Consider the following 20,813-nt stretch of genomic DNA (forward strand, 5'->3'; position numbering starts at 1 on the left):
TGTTGCCAGTGGCGTAGATAAAAAAATGGCTGTGTGTTGAGTTATTTTGAGAGGACAGCAAATTTACACTGTTATACAAGCTGTACACTCACTACTTTACATTGTAGCAAAGTGTCATTTCTTCAGTGTTGTCACATGAAAAGATATAGTAAAACATTTACAAAAATGTGAGGTGTGTACTCACTTTTGTAAGATACTGTATATGCATGATTGAAGTTATAATTACCGTTAGAACTCACCTTTAAGTTGTTGCAGCTCCAGATCCAAGCTTTCAATGTTGGAGTCACAAAACTCCAAGTTCTCAATAGTTTCTGCTCTTGTTTCCTCATCCTGCTCTTCATCCTCGAGCATCAAACAAAGCTCTTCTCGAGTTTTCCTGTAGATCTCCAATTCCTGTTCTACATCTTCAATCTTCAATAGTAAGAAAGGACAAGGCTGATCTTTTTCCATTTCTTCTAAGTCTTCTGCTGTGTCCGCTTCATCTGGAGCACTGGAAATTGAGAAACCGTCATAAGGGCTTTCATTCAGTAAGGCTTCCTGTCGTTGTATTGGTCTTGGAGATGGCGTATTTCTTTGACTGCTTGGTGGGGGTAATGGAGCAGGTCTGGAAGGTTTCAGGGATTGAACCGGGGGTGTATTTTCCACATACTCCCTTCTATATGAATTCTGTCTAGGTGGAACTAAATATGATGTACTAGAACCCGAAGATGTATTAGCTCTTTGTTGAGGACGTGGAGGAGGAGGCCGCAGAGTTTTCTTCTTTTCAGGAGATTTTTGCACTCTGGATTGCTGTGGTGACCCCCGGATAATGTCGGTTTCAGAGCTGAAATCCAGGATAGAAAAATGCCTGGAGACCTTACTATTACCATTAGTCTTTGGATTTGAGACGCTTTTTTCAAACTGAGAAAGCTGTTCGGAAAGCTTGGAGTCCAAATCAATCAAATCAGACCCACTGCTGCCTCTACGTTCATTATTAGCTGGGCTGTCCCGACTAGTTGGCCATGGAGTTGACCAAGAACTCATGTTACCATGCTTGTCTTTTGTGCTAGAAGAAGCTTTTGTCTTTTGCCTATGGTCCTCCACCCAGTGAACCAAATCTTGAAGAGGAAGACTGTTTTTCCTATTCTTGTTTTTTGACCTTTCGTTAGTGTTGTTTTGAAGACGAATCTCTTCAGTCATCATAGAAAATGCCTTTTTAGAAAACCATTTTTCTTGTGACCCATTTGAAATGAATGACCTCTTCCTTCTGTCTTCATTCACCAATGAAGTTGAATTATGTTCTTTGGACCTTTGCACAAGAGTTTGTGATGATGGGGGACTGCATAATTTATTCTGTGGGCGAGGAGGTAGCTGGGGTTTTGAAGAAGCATTGTTTGCATCACATTCACTTTGCATAATTCCATTGTTGCTTTTTACATAGGGTTCTTGACTTTGCCTTTTCTCCTGGGCATCATTAGATGTTGACTGTGGACTGTCCTCTATGTGAACGTCCCAATAGTGGGGATCTGTTGCAGGTTGTTCATAGGAAGAGGATATGTCAAGATAACTTATTGGAGTTTGCAAAACTGAATTTTTTTCAGATTCAATCAGTTGTTCCTCCTGTGAAGACTTTTGTGTAGTCTCAAATTTTACAAATCTGTAAGGGAAGATCCCCCTATTTCCATACAACTCACCCTCCAGCCACCCATCCTCCATTGTTTTAATAATACGAATTCTGTCTCCAACATCAAAGTCCAGTTCCCGTTGCTCCATAGCCTGGAACCTATAAAGGGCAATGGCAAAAGTACCATCTTCTTCTTCTTCTTCCTCAGATATAATTTTATCTGTGTTCTTTTGATGTTCCATGTGGAACTGGGCTATTTCCATTTCTTTATCATGACCAAACTCATTTCTGTCGTTAGTGAATTGAACACTGTCCACAACTCGTAAAGGGTTCAAGAGTTCCACAAAACCTTCTGGGAAAATTCCTCTTCTTCCATTCAGCTCCCCCTCAAACCAGCCGGGTTCTGGGACTCCAGTGATTATGATGAGGTCTCCTTCCCGGAAATCTAGTTCCTCTTCCAGCTGTGCAGAAAGGCCCATTATTGCCCGGGCCTGCCCAATGGCATAACTCGGCAGCTCTATAGCCAGATTCTGACAAAGCTGGCGGCTTTTGGAGGACAGGAAGAATTCCTGGACACAGGAAAGGGGAAAGAACCCTCTGGAGCCCCAACAGTTCCTTCCTTGTAACCAACTTGAAGCCAGAGACCCTTCCAGCACCACCAGATCTCCTGGGAAAAATGAAAAAAAAGAGTAATGATTAGTACCAAATTGAAGTAAAAAAAAAAATACGTACACAGTATTTATTAAAGGAAAACTGTAATGGTTTTGGGTAAATATTTGTTTGGAAAAGTGTACTGTATGTAAACCTTCAGATCATAAATATACAGTGCCTTAACCACTTGCTTACTGGGCACTTAAACCCCCCTCAGTCCCAGACCAATTTTCAGCTTTCAGCGCTGATGCACTTTGAGTGACAATTGCGCGGGCATACAACACTGTACCCAAATGAAATTTTTATCATTTTTTTCCCACAAATAGAGCTTTCTTTTGGTGGTATTTAGTTACAGCTCGGAGTTTTATTTTTTGCTAAACAAACAAAAAAAGATGCAAAAAAAAAAAAAAAATAAATCATGTTTTAATAGTTTGTTATAAAATTTTGCAAACGGGTCATTTTTCTCCTTCATTGAAGTGCGCTGATTAGGCGGCACTGATAGGCTGCATTGGTGGGCACTGATGGGCTGCATTGGTGGGCACTGATGGGCTGCATTGGTGGGCACTGATGGGCTGCACTGGTGGGCACTGATAGGCATAGTTAAGGCGGCACTAATAGGCACAGATAAGGCGGCACCGATGGGCACAGATAAGGCGGCACTGATGGGCAAAGATGGGCACAGATAAGATGGCACGGATGGGTGGCACGGATGGGTGGCACGGATAAGTGGCACGGATGGGTGGCACGGATGGGCACTGATAGGTACCACAGATAGATGGGACTGATGGGCACTGATAGGTGGCACTGATAGGTGGCTCTGATAGGTGGCACTGCTGGGCACTGATGGGCGGCACTGCTGGGCACTGATGGGCGGCACTGCTGGGCACTGATGGGCGGCACTGGGGTGCAGCACCTTTGAGGCAGATTGGGTGGCACTGTGGGTGGCACTGTGGGTGGCACTGTGGGCACTATGGGCACTGACAGGGGGCACTGACGGGGGGCACTTACTTTTTCTTTTATTTTACTTCAGGATGGCACTGCGGGAGGCAGGTGGGCACAGGCAGGTGGCAGGTGGTCCCTTGTATTGATGGCCGTGATCGGGACTGATGTCCCGATCACGGCCGCCGGTGATCGGCTTTTTTTTTCTCTCCTCGCGCTGTCAGCGCGAGGAGGAATAATAGCCGATTACCGGCTCCGTTCTATCACATGATCAGCTGTCATTGGCTGACAGCTGATCACGTGATAAGGGGTCGGGATCGACCCCTTACACGGATCGGTGATCAGGCGAGTCTCACGGACTCGCCGATCACAGAGCGCGCCGCGCGCGCCCCTCAGGGGGCACGCAGGCCGCTCGTAACCAGGACGACGTCAATAGACGTAGTCCTGGAAATGTAGGTCCGCGCTAATGCCGTCATTTGGCAATAGCGCGGATCTGAAGTGGTTAAAAAAAAAAAAGTATTAATACCTCTTGAAATTTTTCACATTTTGTCATTTTACGACCAAAATTTTATTGGGGTTTTATGTGATAGACCAACACAAAGTGGCAGTTAGGGGTATTAGAGTAAAGGGGGCTGAATACAAATGCACGCCACACTTTTTACATATTTGTAAAAATAAAATGAAAACCATTGATCATTTTCCTTCCACTTCACAATTATGTGCCACTTCGTGTTGGTCTATCACATAAAATCCCAATAAAATACTTGTACATTTTTGTTTGTAACCTGACAAAATGTGGAAAATTTTAAGGGGCATGAATACTTTTTCAAGGCATTGCATGTGTTCACCCACCAATAGGGAACGTGAGCTGGGTTTAGACCATTGTGAGGCAGGTCATTTTACCCTACTGATGATGTGTTGTCACAATAGTAACCCTGCTCAGTACGAGAAGAACTGCATGTTCAGACATTTGGTGTATGTGCTTGGCTGAGGAGCCAATGGGGCGAAGCTACCATCTGTGGGATTATAACTGAATGTCTGAAGCCCCCCCCCTAAAAGGTGACAATGTTGCAGTGCCACGGAGCTCAGGTTGGCATGGGATAGATAGACCCCCCTCCCCCCCTTCACCAGGGCAGGGGGGCGGCGTGTAGGGCTGCTCGCCTTCAGACTGGAGTGTGGACAGACGCAGGCCACCTCTCTCCCAGAGCATGGATGAAAGCAGGTCGCCCCTCTCCTGGAGCGCATCGCATGCTCATGGGGAACCCGGTGCTAAATAGTTTGTAGATGACCTGATTCTCCATCAGCTCATCCCCCACAGTTATTACCTTTTGTATCACTTGACTCTCCCTTTTAGATTGTAAGCTCTAGTGTCTGCCCTCATGTTGTAAAGTGCTGTTCAATCTGCTGGCACTATATAAATCCTGTATAATGATAAGAATATATAGTAGTTGACCAAAAAGTTTGTATGTTAGGAATTTTTGTATGAAATTGGAAGCAGGTCCTTGATATTATTTTATTTTGGTACAGGCAGTGGGGCCTGGTGCTCCATCGGTCGGGGGGTGGTAAACAAACCAGAGACATCTACACCTCCCCCCTCCAGTCGCTACAGCCCACCACCCTACACCAACCCCCAACCCACCCCGTGACTCGCCGATTGATCGACACATGCCCCATCCAGGTCTTGGCTGCAGCTTTCTCCTCTGTCTATTCCGTGTCCCAGCGGTCGCTGCTTCTCCTCCCGGCTAAACGGGTCTCAGGACCTGCTTCCTGATTGGCCAGGAGGAAAAGCAGGAAGATATTAGTGAATATTGGATTGGCTAATGTCACATATCTGGGTGGGCTCAGGGCACAGTGCTCTGCGCCCTGAGCTCACCTCTTTCTGAAGCCAATTAGAAGCTCAAGCTCTAATCATGTGCTTCAAAAAAAACAAAAAAAAAAACCATTTGAAATCCATGCATCCGGCGCCCTGCAAGAATATTAGGGTCCAAGCGCATGGATTGGGGGGGGGGGGACAGCGCCCGACCCCTAATGGAGGGGCGCCACTGAATACAGGCTTGCAGAACTTAGTTCTAGGTGGCTAAGATTTTCTCTCCATACCTCCATGGAGCTTCCACTAACTTTATTGGTAATGGCCGCATGAGCATTGGCTAGATTCTTCTATAGACGAAAGGTTGTAATCACTTATTATATTTACCATCAAGCCAATAAGCGAGTTAGAGAAATCACCAAAACAATAATTACCTGTGTCCTCTCTGTTTTACTAGGATATTCAGTAAGGGAATGTGCGTTTAAAAAAAATTATAATCCTAAATACCTTTTTTTTGCACAGCTCCTCTGTGCGGTCACATGACCTCCCTCTGCTGGCTGACATCAGTGGGGAATCTCAGCCCCTCCCACTGCTTTTCTTAGATCGAGAAAGGAGATCACATAACCACACAGAGGAGCTGTGCAAAAAGGTATTTAGGATTATAAATTTAAAAGAAACACACACACTGCACTTTATAGCTTGCTAAAACAGGAAGCATACAAGTAAGGCCGCGTACACACGGGCGGACTGTTGGCTCAACTTTGTCCGCTGAACAGTGTTTCAGTGGACAGTCCGCTCGTGTGTGGGGCTTCAGCGGACAGTTTCAGCGGACAGTTTGACGAACAAAGTTTTTCGGAAATTCCGAAAAACTGTCCGCTGAAACTTGGTTTGAGCGAACAGTCCGCCCGTGTGTAGGCCACTTTCGAAATGAGCAAACTGTTCCCGCTCGGAGGGAAGTCTGCTCATTTCGAGCACGTGTGCAGGTAGGCGAGGCCCGCGACGGAGACGTCGCGGGCTCCGCCGCCTGGAATGGACTTAAAGGGGAACCCCAACGCCGAAAAAAATCGGCGTGGGGGTCCCCCCAAAGTCCACAACAGACCCTTGTCCGAGCACGCTACCCGGCCGGCCAGGAAAGGGGGGCGAGCGAGCGCGCCCCCCCTCCTGAGCCGTACCAGGCCGCGTGCCCTCAACATGGGGGGTGCCTTGGGGAAGGGGGGGCCGCGCGGCCCCCCCACCCCAAAGCACCTTGTCCCCATGTTGATGAGGACAAGGGCCTCTTCCCGACAACCCTGGCCGTTGGTTGTCGGGGTCTGCGGGCGGGGGGCTTATCGGAATCCGGGAGCCCCCTTTAATAAGGGGCCCCCCGGATACCGGCCCCCCACCCTATGTGAATGAGTATGGGGTACAATGTACCCCTACCCATTCACCTGTAAAATAAAAGTACCCAAAAAAAAACACAACACACGAGATAAAATATTTTATTGCACAGCTCCGGGGGTCTTCCGTCTTCGGGGGTCTTCTCGCCGGACTCCTCCGCTATCTTCTTGTAGCTCTTTTGCTAGCGGAGGAGTCCGGCTTTCTTCCTCCCCGCCGCCGGCCTCTTCTCCCGACTTCGGGGGTCTTGTCCCCCTCTTCGGTTCTTCTGCCGGGCCACCGCGCCTTCTTATAGCTCTTTTGCAGGCGGTGGCCCGGTCTTCTGTCGCCGCTGTCGCCGCCGCCTTCCGTTCTTCTTCTTCTTGTTCTTCTCCAGGAGATGTTGACACGTCGCTCTCTCCGGCCGGAATGCCAGAGCCGCGCTGAGCGGCCACTTATATAGTGACAATGGGGCGGTGTCACATGGTATATGTCACATCGGTTGGTCACATGGTGACCCCGCCCCCTTACGATGTCATAGTCCCCATGTGACATCAACCCATGTGACCAACCCATGTGAAATATACCATGTGACACCGCCCCATTGTCACTATATAAGTGGCCGCTCAGCGCGGCTCTGGCATTCCGGCCGGAGAGAGCGACGTGTCAACATCTCCTGGAGAAGAACAAGAAGAACAAGAAGAAGAAGAACGGAAGGCGGCGGCGACAGCGGCGACAGAAGACCGGGCCACCGCCAGCAAAAGAGCTATAAGAAGGCGCGGTGGCCCGGCAGAAGAACCGAAGAGGGGGACAAGACCCCCGAAGTCGGGAGAAGAGGCCGGCGGCGGGGAGGAAGAAAGCCGGACTCCTCCGCTAGCAAAAGAGCTACAAGAAGATAGCGGAGGAGTCCGGCGAGAAGACCCCCGAAGACGGAAGACCCCCGGAGCTGTGCAATAAAATATTTTATCTCGTGTGTTGTGTTTTTTTTTGGGTACTTTTATTTTACAGGTGAATGGGTAGGGGTACATTGTACCCCATACTCATTCACATAGGGTGGGGGGCCGGTATCCGGGGGCCCCCTTATTAAAGGGGGCTCCCGGATTCCGATAAGCCCCCCGCCCGCAGACCCCGACAACCAACGGCCAGGGTTGTCGGGAAGAGGCCCTTGTCCTCATCAACATGGGGACAAGGTGCTTTGGGGTGGGGGGGCCGCGCGCCCCCCCCTTCCCCAAGGCACCCCCCATGTTGAGGGCACGCGGCCTGGTACGGCTCAGGAGGGGGGGCGCGCTCGCTCGCCCCCCTTTCCTGGCCGGCCGGGTAGCGTGCTCGGACAAGGGTCTGTTGTGGATTTTGGGGGACCCCCACGCCGATTTTTTTCGGCGTTGGGGTTCCCCTTTAAGTCCATTCCAGGCGGCGCAGCCCGCGACGTCTCCGTCGCGGGCCCCGCCTACCTGCACACGCGCTCGAAATGAGCGGACTGTTGCCTCGTGTGTGGGCGAGTCCGCTCATTTCAAAAGTTGCGCGGACTTAGTACGACGAAAAAAGTTTGCCGTATTTGTCTGCTCAAAAAGTGCCGTGTGTGGGCGTGTTCGTTCATTCAAAAGTTTGAGCGGACTGTTTGGACGAACTTAGTTTCGGCAGACAGTCCCCGCGTGTGTACGCCGCCTGATTCTGTTATGTGTCTTTACAACCTCTTTAACCACTTAAGGACCGCCTCACGCCAATATACGTCATCAGAATGGCACAGCTGGGCACAAGCATGTACCTGTAAGTTGCTTTTTAAGTGCCCAGCCATGGGTCGGGAGCGCGCCGTGACCGTGGCCGCGGGTCACGGAGCTTCAGAACGAGGAGAGGTCTGTGTAAACAAACCTCTCCCTGTGCTTCCCTGTGTGGCTGTCACCGATCGTCTCTTCCCTTTTATAGGGAAGGACGATCAGTGACGTCACATGTCAGGCTACGCCCCCATCCAACAATAAAAAAAAATAAAAAAACACATAACGTCATGCATAACACCTACACTGCCCCCTAGTGGTTAACTCCTTCACTGCCAGTGTCATTTACACAGGAATCAGTTCATTTAAATAGCACTGATTACTGTATAAATGACAATGGTTCCAAAAATGTCCGATGTGTCCGCCATAATGTCGCAGTCACAATAAAAATTACTGATCGCTGCCATTACTAGTAAAAAAAATAAATGCTAAAAAAACGATCCCCTATTTTGTAAATGCTATAACTTTTGCGCAAACCAATCAATAATCGGCAATTGTGATTTTTTTTTTACCAAAAATATGTACAAGAATACGTATCGGCTTAAACTGAGGGAAAAAAATGTTTTTTTTATATATTTGAGGATATTTATTATAGCAAAAAGTAAAAAATATTTTATTTTTTTCAAAATTGTCGCTCTATTTTTGTTTATAGTGCAAAAAATAAAAACCGCAGGGGTGATCAAATACCACCAAAAGAAAGCTCTATTTGTGGGAAAAAAAGGACGCCAATTTTTTTTTTGAGAGCCATGTCGCACGACCGCGCAATTGTTAGTTAAAGCGACGCAGTGCCAAAAAGCAAAAAAGGGGCTTGGTCCTTTGGCTGCAAATTGGTCCGGGGCTTAAGTGGTTAAACTCAAAAGAAAATACTTATTATATTGCAGTTTTCCTGTTCTTAGATGTGGTGGCTGCACTCATTTTCTTTTTCATTTTCTTTTTTAGGCTTTATTTCCTTTATCTGCACTTGGTAATCTGACCAGTAAATCTGTTGCTTTTCAACAGAGCAGGCTGTGCTGCAGATGTAGCAAATAGGGGGCTGAGGCAAACCATTTACCACTGACAGGGGTTCTTACAATGATCAGCTTATATTTATGCAAAACCTTTACCCTAAAAGGAAAAAAATTGTTTGCTGTTACTGCTTATTATGTGTTAGCTGGATTTCAGCTTCAATGTGTTAGCCCTTGTATACACGGTCGGAGAATCTGTCGGAATGTGTCCTATCGGACCGTGTTGTCTGATAATCCGACTGTGTGTGGTATGCATTGGACTGATTCTGTTGGAATATCCGTCGGACCCAATTTTCCAACTTGTTGGAAATATTTTCCAACAAACTAGTCCGATCGGACATACTCCGATCATGTGTAGAGAATTTTGATCGGACAAAGTGCCACGCATGCTCAGATCAAATTCCTACATCAAAGCTATTGGCCACTAGCCTGAATATAGTCCCATCGTAACGAAATTCCGTCATCACGTTCTGAAAGATCGGATTTTTCGACAACTTTGTCCGACCGTGTGTATGCAACAGTTTCGGACAAAATCCGACGGATTTGGTTGTCGAAATCTCCGACCGCGTGTACAAGGGCTAAGTTTATCTAAGTTTTCTAGTACTTCCCTCCTCCAGACTGACAATACTGCTGTCCAGAGGTGCCTCCATTTCAGAGTAAGGGGAACTCTAATACAGGAGGTCAATGGTCAGATAACCAGGTGAAAACAGAGTAAAAAAAAAACCTAAAAAAAAAAAAAATTAAAACTAATGGAGACACCATGTCTAACGATTGGTAAGCTGTAAAATATTAAACTTTTGGTTTTAGGTTTAATTAATTCCGCTTTAAGGTCTATTTTACATCTACCTGGTTTTAAACCGTTTACATCTGTTTTTTTTACTATCCATTTACAATCTTTGACAAATAAACCTTTAGCCCGGGTTCACACTGATGCGGTGCGAGACACCGCATGTAACGGCAACACATTCCTGTGCGAACTACATGTGGTGTATCTGGGGTATCTCTCCATAGATTTGCAAGGCTCAAATTGCACCACATTTGTACCAGACTCGTACATTACTTTTTTTTTTTTTTTGTCCGCACCAGAATCAGTTTTCAAGGGTCTTCACACCCATGCGATCCGATTCTGCAAATCGATTTCGAGGCGTCGTTACGTTAACATACACTCCGCAATCGGTTCGCAATTTTGATGTGGTGCGGAATTTGCATTGCATTCGCACCACATCCAGAGCACCCCTCGAGTTATCTAAAGATAAGCACTATTTCTTCCACCGACACCAATGATGGGGCACTATTCCTTCCACCGACACCAATGATGGGGCACTATTCCTTCCACCGACACCAATGATGGGGCACTATTCCTTCCACCGACACCAATGATGGGGCACTATTCCTCCCACTGACACCAATGATGGGGCACTATTCCTCCCACTAATGATGGGGCACTATTCCTCCCACTAATGATGGGGCACTATTCCTCCCACTGACACCAATGAGGGGGGACCATTCCCCCCACTGACACCAATGATGGGGCACTATTCCTTCAACTGGCACCAATGATGGGGCACTATTCCTTCAACTGGCACCAATGATGGGGCACTATTGCTCCCACTGACACCAATGATGGGGCACTATTCCTTCCACTGACATCAAAGATATGGCATTGTTTACTCCCACTGGCCACTGCGAAAAAAGTTTGGAGACCCTCCGATGTAATAGAATCCTCCAGTAGAGCCCTCTGTAAACAGACGAGTTACCGTTGTGAATGCCCACAGATCTTCAAAGCACAGACTTATTTAAGAAAGGCAGAATAGGAATCATATTATTCAAAATGTAAAAACGCACTACAGGTTCATCTGCTGATTTGAGCGAAGACCGTATAAGGCTCGGTTCACATATATGCGAATTGGAGGCACTTTTAATCGCATCTGATTTGCATAACATGTGAAGCAGACCGGTTTTCAAAAGGAGGTATATATTCGGGTGGCTGCGGCAAGTTTCTTAAAAAGGTCCTGTGCAATTTTAGGTCCGGTTTAGGCGCGACGTCAAGTAAAAATTTGCACCTGAACCGGCGAACAAAACCGCATCGGACTCCGGACTGCAGTGTGAACCTAGCCTGATAATAACAAAAATGTGTTGGAAATCTTAGATTGTAAGCTCTTACGAGCAGGGCCCTCCGATTCCTCCAGTATTGAATTGTATTGTAACTGTACTGTCTGTCCTCATGTTGTGAAGTGCTGCTCAAACTGTTGGCACTATAAAAATCCTAAATTAATAATAATAATAATAATAATAATAATAAAACAAAGCATAAAATATGTCTAACCCAAAAGATAAGCAGCGCTCACAGAGTCTTAAAAGTGGACGCTCAGTGATGAGGTTTATTTCAATGTTTTGACAAGGCGCAAGCTCGTCTTTCCCAGAACAATTTATTTTTATTTTTTTAAAATATTCAATTTTTCAAGAATGTTAATTTACAAATGAAAAAAATAACTAAAATAAAAAAATATTGAAAAATACCCTGACTTACAGTGATTGTAAAGCTTAGTTTATTTAAAAAAAAATTATTGTGTGTGTGTGTGTGTGTGTGTGTGTGTATATATATATATATATATATATATATATATATCTCATACTTACCTCCACTGTGCAGTTCGTTTTGCACAGAGTGGCCCCGAACCTCCTCTTCTGGGGTCTCTTGGCGGCTCCTCCCCACATAAGATAACCCCCTAGGAGAAGCGATCTCCCGGGGGGGTTACCTTGCGGGTGAGCTTCCGAGTCCAGCATTCCATAGACGCCGAATGTATGACTTGGCCCCGCATCATTGGATTTGATGGACAGCAGCGGGAGCCAATGGCTGCGCTGCTATCAATCTGTCCAATTAAGAGCCAAGAGCCCTGGGCAGAGAGAGAGCATGTCCCCGCCGGATGAAATTACTCAGGTAAGTAAAATGGGGTGGGCTGGGGGGCCGGTCACTGCCAGGTCTTTTTTCACCTTAATACATAGGATGTATTAAGGTGAAAAAACAAAACAAAAAGGTTTATAACCCCTTTAAAGTAGAACTATAGGCAAAACTCTCTCTCCCCCCCCCCCATTATGGATAGAATCAGGGAGGGTTATAACCACTGTCAGATTTTTTTTTTTCACCATCATAAAAACTGACAGGTGTTCTAATACCTTTCTACTCTATCCAATACTAAAAAAAAAAAAAAAAAAAAAAAAGAAGAAGTTTTGCCTTACTTTAACAACATTTACTAAAGCAATCGATGTGTATGGCAAAGGGTTGTAGCTCCTAATAGTTTTTTTTTATCCTTTTCTGACATCCTATTTGTCATCTGTGATACTGGCCATACCAGAAATCATTCAAACTTGTTTTTGAATAATGGACACTTGGCTGTGAAAGCAAATGATTTTGCTATCATGCAATTAACTAACTTTAAACGATAAATTGTTCAATAGACGTTTTTTTTTTTCACCTAAAGCGCCCCCTCCCCTCCCCCCCCCCCCCCCCACACACATCAGGCATACCATCACAAGACTGGCTTTAATCTAGGTATCTAGTATCTAGATTTATAGTAATTAGACTAGCTGTCAAGCAGAATTTTTAATTAATTTTGAATAAATAAATAAATTCAACTAAATAGCGTTTTTTTTTTATATCTATGTCTGGAATGTTTTTATGAGATACAGATAAAACATTTCTCCATATACTCCAAATAGTACAACCACCGCACTATACAAGAAGACAAAGTAAATACTTTGTCAGAATGGTGCGATAGAAAAGGTTACCCAAGGGCACCCTCTGCTGGTTAGGTCAAGGAACAACAATTGAGGTATTTTTATAGAAAAACACACATACTAAGGCATGAGTGTAGAGAATTGGTCACAATTGTGCATAGAAATCAGTTTCCAGGTTTTATTGCCAAAGCTTAATTGAACAAGCTGAGGTTAGAGGACAATTGGTTTCTATGCAGAAATGTGAATAATTTTACACTCTTTAGCTTTAGTAAATAAACACCAGTATGTCAACAATAACTTTATAGCAACCTTTCTATATTTTTTTACCCTGGAGGAACCCTTAAAAAAAGAAAAAAAAAAAAATTCAGGTTTCAGGAAGTCCTTGATTAAAATAATGTTATATACTGCTCTAGGAAAAATCAGTATGATCAGTAAGTTGTGTAAAATTTAAAATCAAATCCTAATAATGTATCATACCCAAAGTATTTGACACTCAAAGCAGGTCACATTACAACAACCCCTTGCTCTGTATAACAAAATTAATCTTAATATTAAAACAATAGTAAAAAGTTCAATCTACTACTGGTCAGTGGATAAGTGGCCCTTACATTGGTGACGAGTAGAGATGCCACTTTACATTGCTGCTCAGTATAGTGCCCCTTCCATTGGTGATAAGTGAAGAAATGGCCCTCTACACAGATGGTCTATATAGTGCCCACCTTACCTCGGTGATAAGTGAAGCAGTGGCCCCTTACATGTATGGTCAGTATAGTGCCCCATTACCTTGGTAATAGGGGAAGCAAAGGCCCTTTACACAGATGGCCCGTATAGTACCCCCTTACCTTGGTGATAGGTGAAGCAGTGGCCCCTTACACAGATGGTCTCTATAGTGCCCCCTTACTTAGGTAATAGGTGAAGCAGTGGCCCCTTACATGGATGGTCAGCATAGTGCCCCCTTACCTTGGTAATAGGGGAAGCAAAGGCCCCTTACACAGATGGTCCATATAGTACCCCCTTACCTTGGTGATAGGTGAAGCAGTGGCCACTTACACAGATGGTCTGTATAGGGCCCCCTTCCATTGGTGATAAGTGAAACAATGGCCCCCTTACACGGATGGTCAATATAATGCCCCCTTACCTTGGTGATAAGTAAAGTAATGGCCCCTTACACTGATGGTCTGTATACTGCCCCCTTACATTGGTGATGCGTAGAAAAACCCCCTTACATTGGTGGCCATTGCAGAAGCAAGATAAATCTACCACTACTCAAGGATCACCTAGCAGCCGTTGGAACCGTTTGCGTTCCCCCAGAGTGCCACGAGCACGGGACCTAGTTTGCCGTAGATCAGTGTCACGAGTTTCCTTGGTTTGAGCGGACTGGTCACCAGCATCATAACAAGCAGTGGCGCTCTGGGGCCCGGGCACACAGTGCCATTCCTTGCTATGGCATTGGTGGGCAACCACACATAATGGTGATCTAAGGCAGGTGCATTGCAGTGCCACCCCAAGCATTCAGGAGAGGATGGAGGTCTACCTTTCCCTGACCTGTGCCACCTCCTATCCTCTGCAGGGCTGCTGGAGTCAAAAGGTAGGCCTCTGAAGTGAGGAAGGGAATGTGGGGGGTGGGGATACACTGATTGGCATACTCTGATGTAAGGGGGGGGGGGGGCCTCTGACGTGAAGGTGGTTGTATCATTGTCCCAGGCTCAGGTTTTGCATTGATTGGGGAGAGGTCTGGGGGGGGAAGTAGACTGAGTGGGGGGCACTCTGACGTGAGGGTATGGGGCAATTTTGACGTGAAAGTAATTTCATCAAGGAGGTTGTATGTAATATTTAAACATTTTTACATTTTAGACCGGGGGGTCCTCGAAATGTATTTTTCATATTTTTGAACAGTGCCATACCTGAAAAAAATGATACACTGCTCTGGAGGAACCCTGGCTGGGATAGCCTGCTCTATAGTATAGGAAACAACCAACTTTACAAGGCTATTAAATATCTAGAGATCACTGTGGTCCCATCTGCAGATTTTTCAGCCATTCAACCACTTCCGGTCCGCCCACTGTCGTATTACATTGGCTGTATGAAGAGGAATATCGCTGCCATAACCCCCGGTATCCTCTTCTTCAGTGAGCGGTCCGGTTTCAGATAAAAGTGGTTTCTGTGGCGGATTCGCCGCAAGAACACTTATCGGCAGCGGGAGAGGGGCTCCCCTCCCGCCACGCTCCAGTGCCCTCTGCCGCTTACCAGAGTCGTCGGCAGCGATCGGATCTTCACCCTTGCTGGGCATGGAGATGAATGAGGGGAAGATGGCTCCCACCTGTCTCCATAACAATGCAGGGCGGAAGCGACGTCAAAACGTCCTTTTTTTTAAATAATTTTTTTAAATGACAATTTTTTTTTTTTTCATTTTAGTGTAAATATGAGATTGGAGGTCTTTTTGACCCCCGATCTCATATTTAAGAGGTCCTGTCATGCTTTTTTTCTATTACAAGGGATGTTAACATTCCTTGTAATAGGAATAAAACTGACACCATTCTTTTTTTTTTTTTAAAAACAGTGTAAAAATAAAAAGGTAAAATAAATACGAATTTTTGTTTTCTTTTTAATGCGCCCCGGCCCGACGTGAACGCCTACGTGAGCAGTGCCCACATATAAAAACGGTCTTCAGACCACACATGTGAGGGATCGGTAGAGCGAGAGCAATAATTCTAGCCCTAGACCTCCTCTGTAACTCAAAACATGGAACCTGTAGAATTTGTTTTAAATTAGATTTTTAAAAGGAAAACGTTTGTCACCACTCCACAAGCAGGTGCAATTTTGAAATTTGACATGTTGGGTATCAATTTACTTGGCGTAACATCATCTTTCACAATATCAAAAAAATTGGGCAAACTTTACTGTGGTCTTATTTTTTTAATTAAAAAAATAAGTGTATTTTTTCCAAACAAATGCGCTTGTACGACCGCTGTGCAAATACGGTGTGACAGAAAGTATTGCAACAACTACAATTTTATTTTCTAGGGTGTTAGAAAAACAAAAATGTATAAATGTTTGAGTTCTAAGTAATTTTCTAGGAAACAAAGGTTTTTTAACTTGTAAACAACAAATCTCAGAAAAAAGGCCCGGTCCTTAAGTGGTTAAAAAAGATCAGCTAATAACGAAAGACTCAGTTTGGGCAGCCAAAAACAGAACAAAGACATTTTGCTGCCTTCTGGACCTCTACAGACTCCAAAACACATGTCCATGAGCTGTGCCGCCCTCTACACTGGGATCAATTATATTTTATAGTTTGTTAGGATTTGTTTACATGAGGGAAACGCTCCATATCAATGTTAACCATACTGGGCCCCAAGGCTACCATTCTAGGTCCCCAGGGTATGGCAATTCCAAACTTCCCTATGTTCATTAAAGTGGTTGTAAAACCCTACATACAGAGCCTTGAAAAAGTATTCATACCCCTTGAAATGGCCCACATTTTGTCATGTTACAACCAAAAACTTAAATTTATTTTATTGGGATTTTATGCGACACAAAGTGGCACATAATTGTGAAGTGGAAGGAAAATGATAAATGGTTTTCAACATTTTTTACAAATAAATATGTGAAAGTGTGGGGGGGGGGGTGCATTTGTATTCAGCCCCCCGAGTCAATATTTTGTAGAACCCCCTTTCACTGTAATTACAGCTGTAAGTCCTTTTGGGGATGTCTCTACCAGCTTTACACATCTAGAGAGTGACATTTTTGCCCATTCTTTGCAAAATATCTCTAGCTCTGTCAGATTGGATGGAGAGTGTCTGAACAGCAATTTTCAAGTCTTTCCACAGATTCTCATTTGGATTTAGGTCTGGACTTTGACTGGGCCATTCTAACACATGAATATCTTTTGATCTAAACCATTCCATTGTAGCTCTGGCTGTATGGTTCGGGTCGCTGTCCTGGTGGAAGGTGAACCTCCCCCCAGTCTCATGTCTTATGCAGACTAATGCTGCGTACACATGACCGTTTTTTCCATCAGAATAAACTCTGACAGTTTTTCCAATGGAGTTCCACTGAAATGGGCTTGCCTACACACAATCACACTAAAGTCTGATCGTTTAGAACGCGTGATGTACAACACGTACGACGGGACTAGAAAAAGGAAGTTCAATAGCCAGTAGCCAATAGCAGCCCTTGCTTCGTTTTCGGTCTGTCGGAACAGCATACAGACAAACTGTTTTCCTGATAGGAATTGATTCCGTCAGAAAAATTTAAACCATGTTCTATTAATAGGTCCGTCAGAATAAAAAAAAAAAAAAAAAAAAAGTCCACTGAAGCCCACACACGATCGGAATATCCGATTAAATTATTCTGTCTGACTCTCTTTCTCGTGGAGAGTCCAACCGTGTGTACACGGCATAAAAGGTTTTCTGTATTTGGCTCCATCCAACTTCCCATCAACTCTAACCAGCTTCCCTGTTCCTGCTGAAGAAAAGCATCCCCACAACATGATACTGTCACCATCATGTTTCACAGTAGGGATGGTGTATTCAGGATGATGTGCAGTGTTAGTTTTCCGCCACACTGCTTTTAGGCCAAAAAGTTACATTTTGGTCTTATCTGACCAGAGCACCTTCTTCCACATGTTTGTTGTGTTCCCCACATGGCTTCTCACAAACTGCAAATGGGACTTCTTATGGCTTTCTTCTTGTCACTCTTCCATAAAGGTCAGATTTGTGGAGTGCATGACTAATAGTTGTCCTGTGGACAGATTCTCCCACCTGAGCTGTGGATCTCTGCAGCTCCTCCAGAGTTACCAAGAGCCTCTTGGCACCAAGGTTGATATGGTGGCAAGATGATTGAATCACTTTATTTATATTATTACAGTGTAATATAGAAAGAAATAGTTCAACTCACCATAATGCAGAATGTGCCACCAGATGCGTTTTGACCCTTGCCACATCACCTGCTACCAGATTCGTTTTGTCCCTTGCCACGTCGCCTGCCATCAAATTCAGTTTGCCACTTCGTCTGCCACCTGAAGAGTTTTGTCCCTTGCCACGTCGCCTGCCACCTGATGTGTTTTGTAACCTGTCACATCGACTGCCACCAGATGTGTTTTCTCCCTTGCCACATTGCCTGCCATCAAATTCAGTTTGCCACTTGCCACGTTGCCTGCCATCACATGCAGCTTGACATTTGCCAGGTTGCCTGTCACCAGATGCGGATTGTCACTTGCCTTGTCACCTGCCATCAGATGCAGCTTGTCATTTGCTACCAGATGCGTTTTGTCCCTTGCCACGCCACCTGATGCGGATTGTCACTTGCCACGCTGCCTGCCATCAGATGCAGCTTGTCATTTGCCACCAGATGTGGATTGTCACCGGTCACCACATGAAGATTGGCACTGCAGTGATGGCAGCACAGGCATGCACATTAGTTCAGAGGCGGTGACACGCAGGCGGGCAGTGAGAGATGATCTCATCTATCTGCTCGCTCTGCTGCCGCACGTCAGACAGTGCAGCCTTCGTTGCAAACAGGCCACATGGACAGGGGGGTGGGGGGGGGGGGTGATTACACCTGCTATAGAGGGATATGCTTTCTTTGTTCATATTTCATGTCTGAGGTTTACAACCACTTTAAATATCATATAAGATCAATGAGCGTGTGAAGATGTGATGTCATATGTGATGAATAGTGTAACCCCAGACAATAGAAAGACACTGATGATACAAATTCCAACACCTGGGGCCTGCTGCTGGAGATTGGCGGACAATGATGTTGCAGAATGGGGATTTGATGGTGATAATGTATGGTTACCTCTCTGCAGACACAGCGCTCCGGGCTCATGGGAGGTGAAATCGCTGATGGAGACGTACAGTCTTTCTCCATGTTTCACAGATGGGATGTTCAGAGCTTCCACAAAACTGGCAGGAAATTGTCCTACAACCAAGGAAAGGACATTTTATTAAAAGTACAATGAACATGAACTCAAAATAGGTAAACATTTGCTACATTCTAGTGAACATTTGGGCCCATTCATACATAAAAGAACACCTGCCACACACTAAACCACAGGGCTTTACTGTCCGCCACCTGTCAGTTTCGGCAGCAGTGAGCCGCCGCTGGTGGGGGGGTGGAGGAGGGGAGGGGTGCGGTTCAATGCATAATTCATGTCCCTGTACTGCTCTACTATATGCAATCCTGTCCAGCGTCCAGAATGTCAGCATTTTCTTGCAGACCACTGCAGTGCAGCTCCCAGCTGTATTTCAGTGTGGATAGAACACATAGAAAACAATTGTTTTCTGTGTGTCGTAGCGGTGACCTGTATTTTTCAGTGGGTCACTGAGCTAGTGTAAAATGTCAATTTTATCTAAGCAGCACACTGAAAAATCAACCTATTGTTTTGAAATTCCTCCTGAAAAATAGCAGTGCACGTCCTGGTATGTGAGCGTGCCTAGGCAATCCTGTTTTTACAGCCCCATAATTGCCGTGGCGGCGGTTGCTCAAAATTTTTTGGGGAGGCGCAAACCAACATCATAAGCAGCCCCGCCGTGCCCCATCAAAAGCAGCCCCGCCGTGCCCCATCAAAAGCAGCCCCGCCGTGCCCCATCAAAAGCAGCCCCGCCGTGCCCCATCAAAAGCAGCCCCGCCGCGCCCCATCAAAAGCAGCCCCGCCGCGCCCCATCAAAAGCAGCCCCGCCGCGCCCCATCAAAAGCAGCCCCGCCGCGCCCCATCAAAAGAAGCCCCGCCGCGCCCCATCAAAAGAAGCCCCGCCGCGCCCCATCAAATGCAGCCCCGCCGCGCCCCATCAAATGCAGCCCCGCCGCGCCCCATCAAATGCAGCCTCGCCGCGCCCCATCAAATGCAGCCTCGCCGCGCCCCATCAAATGCAGCCTCGCCGCGCCCCATCAAATGCAGCCTCGCCGTGCCCCACCAAATGCAGCCTCGCTGTAAACCCCCCCCCCCCCCCCACTCTGTCTGACTGGCACTACCCTATCTTGGTTGCAAGTCAAGCGATGGCTCCTGTGTGCTCCATCCTTCCCGTGCATGTCTTCTTCCCTTCTGCTAGGCGTCCAATAGGATCCCCTGTGTAATCAGCCAATCAGGTGATAGGTATTAGACCCACGCTTCCTGATCGGTGGAGATGCGGTTCAGTATTGGATGGACTGCGAGCGCAATGCTCTGCGCTCCAAGTCCACCTTTTTTTAAGCCTATTAGAGCCGCTGTAATTTATGTGCCCGGCATCTGAAAAGGGCCTGGACGCCCGAATAGGAGGGGGTGGCTGCAGTGGTCATGAATAGATTCATGCTATGCATGAATCTATCCATTCTACATATAGGGGGGTGGTGTGATAGAGGGGGGCATATGTATATCTGCAATGTGAGATCTAAAGTGTGGCCACCACTGTTTATGTCACTACTGTGTGCCAATTGTTCCCCTTGCTGGAGGATCTGACATGAGGAAGAAAAGCCCCGTCTCTACCTAGTGGCCCTCTCGGCACTGCAAGGGTTTAATGCCCCTTCACTGTGGGGTGGGGGGGTTGAGGAATAAGGTGTATTACTTACTTTACTCCTTGCACTCTCCTCCATATGGCTTGTGGACAGTCCCTTGTTATCCTCACATATAATGCAGGGGCATCAGCCCTGTGTTATACTTGAGGACATCCCTGTACAACTATGGCCTGGAACACCTTACAGAAGAGGCTTCGAAGGATCGGTCGCACGAATGAGGGAGTCTGCTAGAGCCAGGAGTAAGGTAATTATTACACAATATTCATCATCCCCTAGAGCAAGGATATGCAATTAGCGGACCTCCAGCTGTTGCAAAACTACAAGTCCCATCATGCCTCTGCCTCTGGATGTCATGCTTTTGGCTATCAGAGTCTTGCTTTGCCTCATGGGACTTGTAGTTCTGCAACAGCTGGAGGTCCACTACTTCTACATCCCTGCCCTAGAGTTATCAA

At 46.0% G+C, this 20,813-nt stretch overlaps 1 protein-coding gene across 2 annotated transcripts in view; it reads right to left on the minus strand.

Annotated features, from left to right (window-relative positions):
- DNMBP (dynamin binding protein) overlaps window positions 1-20,813 on the minus strand; it is a 180,435-nt gene that overhangs the window by 102,168 nt on the left and 57,454 nt on the right. For both annotated transcript variants that reach the window (XM_077455479.1, XM_077455478.1), the window contains exons 3-4: window positions 18,667-18,789; window positions 240-2,270 (exon numbers count right to left, since the gene is read on the minus strand). In XM_077455479.1, coding sequence (XP_077311605.1) covers window positions 240-2,270; window positions 18,667-18,789 — 2,154 coding nt within the window. The remainder of the gene's footprint in view (window positions 1-239; window positions 2,271-18,666; window positions 18,790-20,813) is intronic.

The sequence above is a fragment of the Lithobates pipiens genome, unplaced genomic scaffold (genome assembly GCF_037356315.1).
Source record: "Lithobates pipiens isolate NorthernLeopardFrog02 unplaced genomic scaffold, aLitPip1_a1.2 Scaffold_25, whole genome shotgun sequence".
Taxonomy (NCBI): domain Eukaryota; kingdom Metazoa; phylum Chordata; class Amphibia; order Anura; family Ranidae; genus Lithobates; species Lithobates pipiens.